A 13359-nucleotide genomic window follows, 5' to 3' on the forward strand; every position below is an offset into this window, starting at 1 on the left:
ACTCTTATTTTTCGCTTTCTTTTTTAATATGTGCAGCAAGAGAACAAAAATATTTTAAAAATGTTAAAAAAAAAAGTATGTACTACTCCAAGTCTCATTCACCTACACATTTTAAAAGTAAATATTTAGCTGACACTCACATACACCCTCACTGCAGTGATGGATGAATTGTGGGTAACTCAGGGTTCAGCATCTTGCCCAATAAAACTTTAGTTCATTCTTTGATTTTCCCAGTTGGTGTGCACTGATACTTGTGTAGCACTTTTCTGCTCATTTTCTTACAACATGCCTCAATATACAAATTCATACAAGCATTATGTCATCATGAGAACATAGCAAGCCAGGAATTAACCCACCAACCTTCTGATTAGTGGCCAACCAGCTCTACCACCTTTGCCAAATTGCCATAGAGGAAAAGGTTCTCTTCCCCTTTTTTTAAAATAATGCTAACAACTCCTTCTTACCAAGAAATGAAAATTTATAAACATAAAACTCTGCCACCTCAGTGGCTGTATCTAAGGAGGACTCTATCAGAAGGTTGGTGGATGAATCCCTACATTCTCAAAGTATCCTTATGAAAGAATCCTTGGGCAAGATCCACAACACCAAGACGCCCCCAATGCATTTGTGTGTGTGTGTGTGTGTGTGTGTGTGTGTGTGTGTGTGTGTGTGTGTGTGTGTGTGTGTGTGTGTGTGTGTGTGTGTGTGAATGCTGAAACAACAGCTGTATGAATGTGATTTGGTGAGTGAGACTAGGAAGTGCTTGTAGTGCTAAACTTGAGTAGAAAAGTGTTTTAAAAGTACCAGTCCATAAATTATGAATAGAAAACTATTATACAATTGTACATATGACAGGTAAAGGTAGTTTTGAGTAACTTTTTAGGAGTCCAAACAATAGATTGTTTTAAAGAAAGGTGTTATTTAATAAAAGAACATGGGTTTTTATCATTACTGTTATTCATGTTGTTCTTACTTCTAAAAGTAAGTAAGACACTTTGCCCTTCTCCCCCCCCCCCCCCCCCCCCTCCCGCCATGGCGAGTAACTACGCACATTTGATCTGGCAGTTTTACATCAGATGCTCTTCTTGACGCAATCCAGAGAGGGTTTTATGTCTTTAGCTGGAATCAAATCAACAACCTTTATGCTTGCCAAGCAGCATGTGTTAACTACTACTTTGCTCGAGGCGTCTATGTGATATAAATCATATTGCCATTCTAATAAAACTAATAGAGGTATTACTGTGCTAACATCTAATCTCCCACGTTGACTCCAAGTACATCAGCTGTGCCTTTTGGCAAGTAAACAAAAGCCTGCACATTATCTGACCAACACAGATTACCCTTCACGTGCAAAAATGAAAAAAAGGTCACCATGAAAGAAAATCAGCTGATGTGTAGTAAAAATAGATTTTTCAAGCAAAACAGCCCTCGGCTAAGCTTTTCCAAGTCTGACAAATGAATGGAGAATATGTGAGTTTTTACAGTAACATTACTTATGAGTTTGGTTCACATCCATTGCGATCATGTACAAATTTCTAGGGGACTAAAATAACACCACAAAACTGAAACTGAGACCTATACGTCAGGCTGGTATGGTTGAGAAATGCATCTGCTGCTCTCCTACCAAAAATCCATCAAATCTATCAGTTAACGTTTTTTCCACTGTAGGTATTTTCGTTTTCTTTCCTTAACACACACACTTATACTCTCATATCAAGAAACAGAATATTTTTGGCTCAAAGAAAAGTGGTCTGTTGTTGAGACACTAGAAGACAGGATAGGCCCTGTGTTTTCCCAGTGATGTCTCAGTGCAGCCCGTAGTGACAATGACAGTAATCAGGCACAGATGTCAGCAAGTGACAGAGCGGTCTGACCACAGGAAATGCCACTTTGTCATCCTCTGTTTCACTTCCCTTTCTGCATGGGAACGCTGGTTGGTTACAGGCTGTTATTATGGGAATGAAAACAAAGCAATGGTTTCAACTACTTACAGTGCTCACTTTTAATATTCAGTTTCACACATACATCAAGCCGTGCTCACAGCAAAGTCCAGCTTTCTGGTCATGATGACCGCAGAGAAATTAGGCATATTCACACCAGTCCTAAACCCATCATCTCCTGGTTTCTGTTTCAATCTCAGCTACTTGTTCAAAGGTCCCCTGAGTCATGGGCTCTTATTCATCCCCTAACTGAATATCTTTACTTTGTACCCAAGTGACAACCACACCCACGCTTCATTTCCTGATCTAGCATGGCTGCAACACAAAAGGCAAAAAAAGAAAAACATTCACATCCTGACATACATAAAAAAAACACCTGACTTTGTAGTATTTCCCACTGTATCCTTTGGGTCTCGTTTTGCAGTGATCACGCATAATACAGCCACTCATGCAGCTTCAAAAGGAGAAAACTATACCAGCTTCACTGTTGCAGATGGTGAAATATGATACTTGGCTTTTGCCAGTAAAACTTGAATTAATATCCGAGAATATTTTGTAAGCCAGTATCACACCAGATATAAGCGATGGTGTGTTTTGCTTTTTGGGGGTTTTTTGGTTTTGTTTTTTTTTGGGGGGGGGGGGGGGGGGGGGGGGGCACCTCTTACTTCAAGAAAGTACAAAACTGATTCACAGGGTTGCTTTTGTTTTGTTCTGGCTGTCTGTCTTAACCTCTTAGTCAGGTGTCCCGTTTCTGCCTTAACTATAACGCCTGTTGCTTCATAAGTGGAAGGAAGGCGGATTTGCTGCAAGGACAAAATGTTTGGGTACAGACTGTTTTTGGAGACTGTTTGACCCTACGTCCTTGTGTTGTGTGTAACATTCCTGCTTTGTTGCAAGCTCCTCACAGGCTCACACTCGTGTGAGATGTGACTCATCTCACATGAGTGTGAGGTTAAACCGGCTGGAGAGTTTTTCTGCACTCAACCGTGACTGGTTACCTTCCTCTGCCTCCTTCCGTTCTTAGATAACAAATTCATTTTTTCACCCCTCCTTGCTTGAAGTCAAAGAGACGCTCAGGAACAGGACAGGTGTGAACTCACCAAGCCTGAAAGTCCACACTCAGTCAGGTTAAAGTCATAATGACATCATGACCTATTTGATAAAACAGTGTGACAATTAAAGAAAAAGTGTAAATATGTTAGGTGACCTAATTTTTTTAATAAGCGACTGTTATGGTATCCTAAAGTCCAGTGTTGTAATATCACACGTTCACCTCTGCTTGGTAAATGTTTGTTTCACAACCAAACAACCGTAACGTGTGTCTGCTGTTCAGTTTCAAGACAGTAGGGCTAGTCAACAGACACACGGTCTCTAACAACAGTGATCTTCCAGCTTCCTTATTATGAAAGAGAAGTGTTGTCCGTACTGAGTCAGCAAACCACAACAACAAATGAAAAGGGTTTCCCAGAGCTTTTTGTTTGTTTTGTTTTTTTAAAAACATACTCTCATTTTGACTTAAACAGTTCATCATGTCACCCATCTTTTCCAGTTAGATCACGGATGAAACAAAAGTAGCTGGTCAAGAGATCTCCATCTGCTGTTGCCTTCCTGGCAATCCACTGTTTTGTTTCTAAGCATGTGGAAATTTACTGGACTTCAGATTTCTATATAGTGATTAACTTTTATGGTTAGCCGTTGCTCTCGGGGCATTGAACACTATGTACCGCTGACTAATAAAAACAATGTGTAAACTTTTATGGCACCCGTGGCAGATATCTATTTATTATCTTGTTATTTGTCAACTCTCAGATGAAGAGGCGAATTTAAAATCTAATTAAGCACTAACATCATGGAAAGGTTTGGCAAATTCCTCTTTTTCCTGACATGCAGATCTTCAAATTAGGACTTTACATGAACCAGAATTAAACAATTAAAAACCTTTAAGACACTGGCAGCGTGCACTGAAATAAACAATCATAAAGCACCTATTATAAATTACTGCATAGGACAAATAGATGTGTAAACACTTAGAAGGCTGTAAATTGGTGTTGATTGTACTTTTAATTTGGTGAATTAGCAGCCTAATGTATTAAAGTAGAATAGCTTTATAACAGTTTAACGTTGACACACTGAAGAAAGAAAACACATTAGCCGCTAATGATTAAAGTTGGTCAACATCGCGTGCCCGCGTACGTGCAGGACGCATGTACAGAAATGTCCTGCTTGTGCGCGAGCCTTCTTTTGCTCTCGTGCACGCGGTACGGTCGGCGATGACGTTCGCAGAATTGGCAGACATCCAAGAGGGCGGTCCCCTTGACGTCATTGAGCTCTCATTCACAACCACGGGTTTATAAAAGCGGGCTGAAAGGCACTCGCAAGCAGACGCGCTCACTATAACATTTAATTTTTTTTTAACTTAAGAAGACAAATAAAAGTCTGGGGCTGCCGAATAGGCTACTCTAAAGAAGAAGAAAGGACCAGTTTTAAGATCGTCTTAAAACTTTTTCATGTTTTTGATTTTTTCTTTTTAAACAAGCTAACCGGAACAAAGGACTCCGCGCTTCAAATAACACTTGGACGAACAACGTTTGTCAAGTCGGCTCAAACCTAAGTTTTGTCTTCCGTCGTAACTTTATGTTTTTGGATTTAACATTTCTCCCCCGCCGTACTACTATGGTCATAATGGAGGTTCCCACTATCGACTGCGCTTCCCTCCGTGGTTTGCTGGAGGGTGAAGTCCTGGGCTGCCTAGTGCTGGACTGTCGCTCTTTTCTATCCTTCAACTCCTCTCACATTTCGGGCTCCACCAACGTGCGCTTCAGCACCATAGTGCGCAGGAGGGCCAGGGGCGGTCTGGGACTTGAACACATCGTCCCCAACGAGGATATCAGGAACCGGCTCCTTTCCGGGGAGTACCAGTCCGTGGTACTGCTCGACGATCGCAGTTTGGACTTAAGCCGAGTGAAGAAAGACGGCACAATGATGCTTGCTGCTACAGCCCTGTGTCGTCACGCCTGCGGTGCCAGTGTTTTTATTCTGAAAGGTAAGAAAACTCCGAGTTTTAAGTAGTTTAAAGAGTTGTTTTACTGTTTCCTGACAACGAGGTCAATAAATGACGATTACACCTGTCACCATAACAGCTGGTGCTTGGAGTAAACGATGTTCCAAAATAGCACCATGAGCAGCTGTCACCTTTTTGGAGCTGTATTTAAAAACGTCTTTGTTGAGATGTGTGATCTAACCTTGGTGGTTTCTTTTCTGTCCTTTTTAGGCGGATTTGAAACATTTTCTACAGAGTATCCAGAAATGTGTACCAAACCCTCCCCTCCACAGGGACTTAGTTTGCCTCTAAGCTCCAACCATCCTGACAGTGCTGGTACCAACAGTAGCCCTTGCAATACACCGCTATATGACCAGGTTGGTATTTTATTGTAGTCAAAGATTAAAAAGCAAAAATAATCCCAGTTTCTGTCACTTTCTGTCTGTTGGACTTTTATATTTATGACTGATTTTTTGTTTTTGTTGTGGTTGTCTAGGGCGGTCCAGTGGAGATCTTGCCTTTCCTTTACCTTGGTAGTGCTTACCATGCCTCTAGAAAAGACATGCTGGACATGCTTGGCATCACCGCTCTAATCAATGTGTCTGCCAACTGCCCCAACCACTTTGAGGACTCCTTCCTCTACAAGAGCATCCCTGTCGAGGACAACCACAAAGCTGATATCAGCTCCTTTTTCAATGAGGCGATCGAATTTATCGGTGAGTACATCATCACGTTTACTCTCTTCGCACGCCCTTTCTGCTAAATCAAAGCACCTAGCATAGTTGTTGATGAGGAGAAACACAAACACCAAACCCCTTCCCCCAGATTTAAAAAAAAAAAAAGTTCCCTCCAAAATCGACCAGCTGGCTCGGCACAGGCTCCCTGCTCAGGCACAATGCGGTTACATCATTGCCACCTCCCAGCCATAGAAAATAGGATGCCCCCCCTCCTTTTTTTTTTTTTTTTTTTTGATCAATTGCGAAGCAGCAGCTCCAAGCTAGTTTGTGGTGGGTAGACTGGCTGCTTGAATAGCTCCCTCCACACTGCTCTTTGTTCTGGCCAAACAAAAGGCAGTTTCTCCTCACTCAATGTCAGTTTTCCTCCCAGATCAATACAGCCAGCAGGGGTTTATCCCCCTTCTTTTGTGCATTCAGTCTGCCTCCTTTGGTAGCGGCCCCCACTGGCTCGCACCCTGCTCCGCCATTTATTGTGTTCCTGTGTCGTAATGAGCACTGGCAAATTTTAATAGAATATCAAAGTGTTGCAAAGACTTTGGTGCTTGTGGTTTCCTGTCACAGCCAGGAGTTCAGCCCTGATACAACCTCGCAGGTGTTTACACTCCACTAACTTTTCTTTCCCTTTCTCTTTCTCATCTTCAGACTCTGTGAGAAACAAAGGAGGCCGGGTGTTTGTTCACTGTCAAGCCGGCATCTCCCGCTCCGCCACCATTTGCCTCGCCTACCTCATGCGGACCAACCGCGTGAAGCTGGACGAGGCCTTTGAGTTTGTCAAGCAGCGCCGCAGCATCATCTCCCCAAACTTCAGCTTCATGGGTCAGCTCCTGCAGTTCGAGTCCCAGGTCCTGGCCTCGTCGACGTGCTCGTCAGAGGCTGGCAGTCCAGCTATCGGCGGCAGCAGCACAGTATTCAACTTCCCCGTCTCCATCCCCGTGCACACTTCTGCCGGTCAGCTCTCATTCCTCCACAGTCCCATCACCACGTCTCCCAGCTGCTGAAGAAAGGGTTTGTCAGCAGACACTTTGTTTGGACTTGAACGGCAACTCGAGCGTGACTTCACAAAACTGCGCTTCTGATTATTATCCATTTATGGTGATGCTGGTATCGCCTTACAGAATGGGCACCTATTGTTTTCAGGGTCAGATCATTTGGCTATGTGATCTGCTGGTCAAATCTCTGTAGCCTGGCTTTTCATCATTTCAAAGGGATGTTTGAGAACCACCATTTGAGTATTGATGTTTAAACTGAGAAATGTGAAAATTAACCACACTTTTTAACCTGAATTACTTGGGGAAACAACTGACAGGATAGTTGTGTTTAGTCTTATATGGGAAATCCTTTTTTTTTCTCCTCCATGAGGCAACTGCTTCTGATAATCATAATCATTAAGAGACAGAGGGCTGTAACAGTTGTCTCAGGAATGTTCATTTACCCTCTCATATGTTCATTTGCTTTCTATACTGGTCAAAGAAAGCAATATTGATCTACTCCCCAACATGGCATGGAAGTCTCTCCTTCCTTTGAACAATGAATGTATCCCCTTCTTTCTAGGAGTAGATGTGCCAGAAATCTTCATAGTTAGATTTAGAGTTGAACAGGGGGCTGTTTCAAATGCAAATACTTGCCTCACGAGACATCATGAAGCCATGGCGATCCTGACATTTTGGGGAAGCTGACCGTGAAATACCTCATGTATGTGTACTGTGTGCTGCAGCACGAAGATGGACGGAGCCCCGTAAGACTACTAAAATGGGGCCACATAGTCCTCTTTGACTGCATTATGACGTATTTATTAACTAAAGTAATATATCTCTATCTATTTTTGGAAATGTTTGTTTTAATGTTGTTTTTATACAAATGAATAAATCTCATTTGACTTTTTTTAAACATGGTTGCAGTGTTGCATTTTCTCCCCCCCCCCCCCACCACCATTTAACACTCATCTCTTCCATAATGTGAATCATAACAATAATCAAAGATTTCCAGGTCACTAACGCAGGGAATATCAATTCAACAGAAAAATACACACTCCCCAGCCTCTATGTTAGGTACACCTGAACTGCCTAATGCAAATATCTCATCAGCTAAACACATGGCAGCAACTCAGTTGGTAGTAAACAACATGAAGACATGGATCCATCCTGCCTTGGTGGTTTCGGGGTGTTGGAGAGATTTTCTCGGCCCACTTTGGGCTCCCAGCCTACCTAAGTACTGACCATCCCCATCCCATAATGATCACAGTGCACTCATCTTTGGCCCTCTGACAAAACCTTTTCATCGTATTATTTAAAATCCCTATTTTTTAGTTATTCATGGTTATGACTACTATGACTACAAGGAGCCATCCACACATCTTCTGATGGCTTCTTACAGCCATGTAAACAAGTTCAACTCATGACACAGAGTTTACTGCACTCAAATGCCCTCCACATTCACGGAGTCCAATAAAGCACCTTTGGAATGATGGTGGAACAAGAGATTTGTATCATAGATACAAACTGTGTGATGCTATCATGCCTGTATGGAGCAAAATCTCAGAGGAATGCTTCCTGCACTTTGATAAATCTATGCCAAGAAAAATGAAGGCAGTTCTGAAGACAAAAAGGATGTCAAACCCACTACTAGCAGTGTGTACCTCATAAAGTATCCAATGACTCTATAACTCATTTATAAACATGTTTGCTTATGTATGAAAGAGCCAGTTTCCCATTCTAGAAAATCAAACTCTACACGTGTGTTTGTGTGTTATCGTTTTCATTTATTTCTCTCAAATCATTTAGTCCATTAAAATTTCAACAAATCAAGAGTTAAATATCTTTGCGTTAATAAACCTAACCTAAAATAAAAAGTGTCATTATAAAGTGACTTTTTTAGCTGTACATAAGTTTGTTTTTCATAGTGTGAAACTACTTTATTTTGGATGAAAAGAACAGTAGAAGAGGAACATTTATATTCCACCTAAACAAAGCTGATGGGAAGTGGTCAACTGCCGTGTTCAAATTATTTTCTACCACCCTTCCCTGTTTTGTTCCATGTGATGGAATCCTCTATCTTATATCTGCATAAGGATTCGACCAAAATAAGAAGCATGATGTCATGGCGTCAGCCATTGTTCAGGCCACGCTCCCCGTCTATGAACCCCTCTGAGGCCGGGGCAACAGCAGGAGGCTCAAAGAATCAGCTAAGGAGCACCTCCCTCTGCTGCCACAATAGGAGCAGCTGCAAGGCGTTTGGGAAAAGTGTGACAACTAAAGAGCATTCAGGGCTCAGTCAAGCACAGCCCTTGTATCCCCTGCCTCAAACTCAAATGAGGAGGTGGGGACTAAGATAGCCATGAAAGGGAAAGGAATATGTTTGGTTTGCAAATTAGCCAAAACATTGGCTGTAACCCACGGCTGGGGTGTGAGAAAAAGGAGACAAACTTCCTGTGGAGGTGATGATGGTGATGGTGATGATGACGATAACGACGAGCCCCCTGAAGCCTTCGATACAAACTCACTGTCTGTATTCATTGAAGCCCAGGTTTCGGGGGAGTGTGCACTGATGTCTTATCTAACAGCAATGCAAATGTAGTCTCTGACAACAACCATTACCAGTGACGTGATGGCTCTGCGATCAAAGGCTCATTCATTACCACACCACCACCATCAGGAAAGCGTTGGGGTTTTTTTTGAGAGGGGGGAGACATATGTGAGCCCCCTGCCCTCTCCCCCCATTCCCACAATCACCTCCACACCACACACACACACGCACATCTCCTCCAACAAGCCCCCCACCCCCCGCTTTTGCATCGTTAGAGTTGCCGTTGTAATGTGGGAGGAAGGCAGGAGCGTGTATTTTTGCATGTGTGTGAGTCGTTGTGTGTGATCTGATGCAGATCTCTGGAGAGTGGGGGAAGCAAGGCCCCAGTCAACTGCAAGGTCAGGGACATTAAAGCGCTGTGACTTTTGAGTGTGGGTGAGAGCGATGATTCAAATGTGAGAGCGAGACAATTTAAAAGAGCTTTCAAAACGACACAATTCGTATAAGAATAGAAAGCGCCACCTTGACTATCGTCTTCATTGTCTTTTCACACCCTCTGGTTTTAGCTCGGCATCAGTCGGACAGAACCGGCCATAACGTCATTTGCCATTTCCACTAACTTGCCAGTTGACTCTCCCATTTAGCAGCTGGGCTCTGACTCACCTTCAAAGTCGTTTTAATGATCACAATCCCAAGAAAAAAAGAGAAAAAAGTAGTTATGTAATTTGTCAGACACAGCTGCCATGTTCAAGAAGACACAGAATCCCAGCCCTCCCTATTACATCAGTCAGAGCAGATCACATCAGTGAGACTTGACTGTTGCTTCCACACCACTTGAGAGCGTATGAGTGTATTCATACCTTTAATAAATGACAGTGAAGTCTTTGCAGAAAGCCTATCCGAGTGAGTAACCTATTGGTTAATGTCTTATCATACAAACCTTTAAATTCAGTCAAGTATCGTCTTGATGCATGCTCAATCATGCAGGTAAGTAAATCTCCAAAAGTTGATTCTGTTCATCTGGACGTAACGTTTTGTGGGAGAAACGTTTCGTCACTTATCCAAGTGACTTCTTCAGTCTCCGCTGACTGCAGGTTTCCCCAAATCTTATAAACAGTACATTTGCATAATGACTGAAACCAGCCCACTGAAGAAACAATGGGCTGGGAGGTCAGTTCTGCAATCACAGCATTGTAAAATGGTGACAGATGTACCCTTAGGCCCCCTCCTCGATTCAGAGACGGTCTTTCCCTTTTCATGTAAATGGCCTCCTTGACTCTTCGCTCAAACCAGCGTTCCTCCCTGTCCAGGATGTGTACATCCTCATCCTTGAAAGAGTGTCCACTGGCCTGTAGGTGTAAATAGACTGCAGAGTCCTGGCCTGACGAGGTGGCTCTTCTGTGGTGTGCCATCCACTTCGCCCAGGGTTGTTTGGTTTCCCCGATGTATAAATCCTGGCAATCCTCCTGGCACTTAACGGCGTACACAATCTTACTCTGTTTGTGTCGGGGGACCCAATCCTTGGGGTGGACCAATTTTTGGCGCAGCATGTTTTGGGGTTTAAAAGCCACAGAGACCCGGTGTTTAGAAAAAATGCGTCTCAACTGCTCCGATACTCCTGACACATACGGGATCACTACAGGTTTCCTTCTCTTTTGGATCGGCTGGAGCTTTCTTTAGGTGCCTTCCCAGCTTTGACAAAAGTCCAACTGGGCCTTCTTGATGTGCTGCTGTAAGACTGGGGAAACCTGCAGTGAGCTGAGACTGAAGAAGTCACTTGGATGAGTGATGAAACGTTTCTCCCACAAAACGCTACGTCCAGATGAACAGAATCAACTTTTAGAGATTCAGTCAAGTAGTACCCTCTACCCTCACAGCATCATTTGCTGGTTTGCTGGGCTGCTTCTATAGAAGCCAACCGAAGAAATTAAAGTTTATTTTGGTGACATACAGGTTAACTGTCATGTTAATGTCACTGGGAAATGTTGTTCATTGATAGCTGGTACTGGAGAATGAGAAGGTTTACCATTTGCTCTACATAAGGTTTTGCTTGACCACAAAGCACACATTTGTCTTGTAATTTCAAGAATAATCCATAAGGTAACTAAATAACTCAGACGTCCCAATCACCGATCTTGTGTTGAAGACATATAAAAGAAAATTAAGGTTCTTGATATTAGCTTCTCTTCATTTGCTACCCATTAAATCTGAATATATACCAAATTTGTGCTGAATATATTAAACCATTTTAGAGACCTCATAGTACCATATCTCCCACATAGAGCACATTGTTCTCAGACTTATTTAAGACTTATTTTGTGGTTCTTAGGATATTTAAAAGTAAAATACGAGGCAGAGCCTTCAACCCTCAGGACCCCTTTCTTTGGAACCAGCTAGTTTGGATTCAGCAGACAGACACTCTCTACTTCTAAGATCAGGCTTACAACTTCCCTTTCTGATAACGCTTATAGTTAGGGCTGGGTCAGGTGATCCTGAACCCTGCCTTAGTTACACTGCAATAGCCCTAAACTGCTAGGGGCTTTCCGCCAAGCGTTTCTTCTTCACTCACCTTTTTTCACTCTCTGCGTTTATACACCACTCTGCATTGAGTCATTAGCTATTATTAAACCGTGGCTCTCTTCCACAGTGTGTCTTTTGTCCTTTCTTCCTCCCCTCACCCCCCACCAGTCACAGCAGATTTCAGAGAGCTTTTTCCTGTTAAAGGGAAGTTTTCCCTTCCCACTCTCACCAAATGTTTGCTCATATGGGGTTGTCTGATTGTTGGTGTTTTCTCTGTATTATTGTTCGGCCTTTCCCTTACAATATAAAACGCCTTGAGGTGACTGTTGTTGTGATTTGAGATTTGTTGTGTCATTAATAATACTGAACTGAACTGGATTGAATATTGCTGTGACGTGCTTTGTTGAAGAGAAGGTGACCACAGAGGAAGCCCAAGAGCAAAAGGAGGAACAGAGAAATGCTGGAACATTAGGGGGACTTTGAGATATCCATTAGAGCACTTCTCTTTGGAGTCCACCAGCTACCCTGCTGTTTTTTAGTGCTTTGTAAAGAACATTGTAACTTGTGTTAAAAGGAAGTAAATACATGTATTAAGACCAATCAAACTGCTATGACAAAAATAATATTATTCATCTAATCACCATTTTTCATGTTTGGGGACACAGACATGCCACAGAGTGAAGATACTGGAAACCACAACCTTACCCACATCTTTAGAAGTGACTTTTAGTGTGTCAGGAGTCTGTAACGTGAGTAATTACAGAGTAATTACACTTCTCACTCTTCATCACACCTTTAAACTGGGTTTTGCAAGTGTGTCTTTGTAACAGCCGGCACGCTCACAAAATCCCAAGTGAGAAGATTTACTCCACACATTGATGTCACTGCATAGTATGCACCTGCAGTAAATCAGTAAGAGGATTGCGACTATGACGGGGCGGCCTCTGAAACATCCTGTGTCTGAGGCATTGTAATGCCTTGCTCTAATCTTTACGTCAGCGCCCACAGGCCCCATCTGCTGGGTCAAATCTTTTACCGAGACACTGTCGAGGAAAGGCCGCATAAAAGAGGCCAATGTGCCAAACTGAAAAAAAAAAGAAACTGCTTCAATAGCCACTTAATGGACAGAAAGACCCAGCAAGAGGGAGATTTATGTTGTAAAAGCTGCTATGCTTTTTTAAACTTCCAGCATCCGTGACATTCCACATCATAGAGGTCAGACAAGCGGCTGTTGCGTGACAGGAGAGGAGATAAGGTCAGATTCCTGGCATGATAACCAAACACTAACTCAAAGAATTTAAGGACATTATGTATAGCTGCACTGAAGCCAGCAGGACTCCCCTTCCTTTAACTGCCCCTCCTAGAATGTCAGATAAGAGAAGTAAAAGATGTATGCGGGATTTTTTATTATAATAAAACAATTATATGGAATAAACGAGGGTCAAAACATTGCCTCATTTTAAAGTCCCCCATCCAGAAAAATAAAGAAAGAAAACCAAATCTGCATATCTGCCAACTTTTAAGCACTTATTAGCACAAAAACTCATCAAACGCAGGCAGGAGGAAGGCACCCATCATTCCACCCTCATTCACCCCACAG

General features: G+C 42.7%; 1 protein-coding gene across 1 annotated transcript; it reads left to right on the forward strand.

The window, feature by feature from the left end:
• The first annotated feature begins 4314 nt into the window (after nucleotides 1–4314).
• Nucleotides 4315–7550, forward strand: dusp1 (dual specificity phosphatase 1). The gene is made up of 4 exons (XM_085369795.1): nucleotides 4315–4983; nucleotides 5212–5357; nucleotides 5477–5696; nucleotides 6360–7550. The coding sequence occupies exons 1-4, from the start codon at nucleotides 4575–4577 to the stop codon at nucleotides 6713–6715; spliced, it is 1131 nt and encodes a 376-aa protein (XP_085225921.1). The 5' UTR covers nucleotides 4315–4574; the 3' UTR covers nucleotides 6716–7550.
• Nucleotides 7551–13359: the final 5809 nt, after the last annotated feature.

This window comes from Diplotaxodon limnothrissa, linkage group LG2 (assembly GCF_057381915.1).
Source record: "Diplotaxodon limnothrissa isolate DT_005_m linkage group LG2, D_limnothrissa_male_GT1.1, whole genome shotgun sequence".
Lineage (NCBI taxonomy): Eukaryota > Metazoa > Chordata > Actinopteri > Cichliformes > Cichlidae > Diplotaxodon > Diplotaxodon limnothrissa.

Excerpts from the sequence above, each read along its gene's own strand:
- dusp1 (XM_085369795.1), top strand. The coding sequence starts at position 4,575 with ATGTTTTTGGATTTAACATTTCTCCCCCGCCGTACTACTATGGTCATA. Across the intron at positions 5,358-5,476 it reads ATACACCGCTATATGACCAG|GGCGGTCCAGTGGAGATCTT; the intron begins GTTGGTATTTTA and ends GTGGTTGTCTAG. Across the intron at positions 5,697-6,359 it reads TGAGGCGATCGAATTTATCG|ACTCTGTGAGAAACAAAGGA; the intron begins GTGAGTACATCA and ends TCTCATCTTCAG.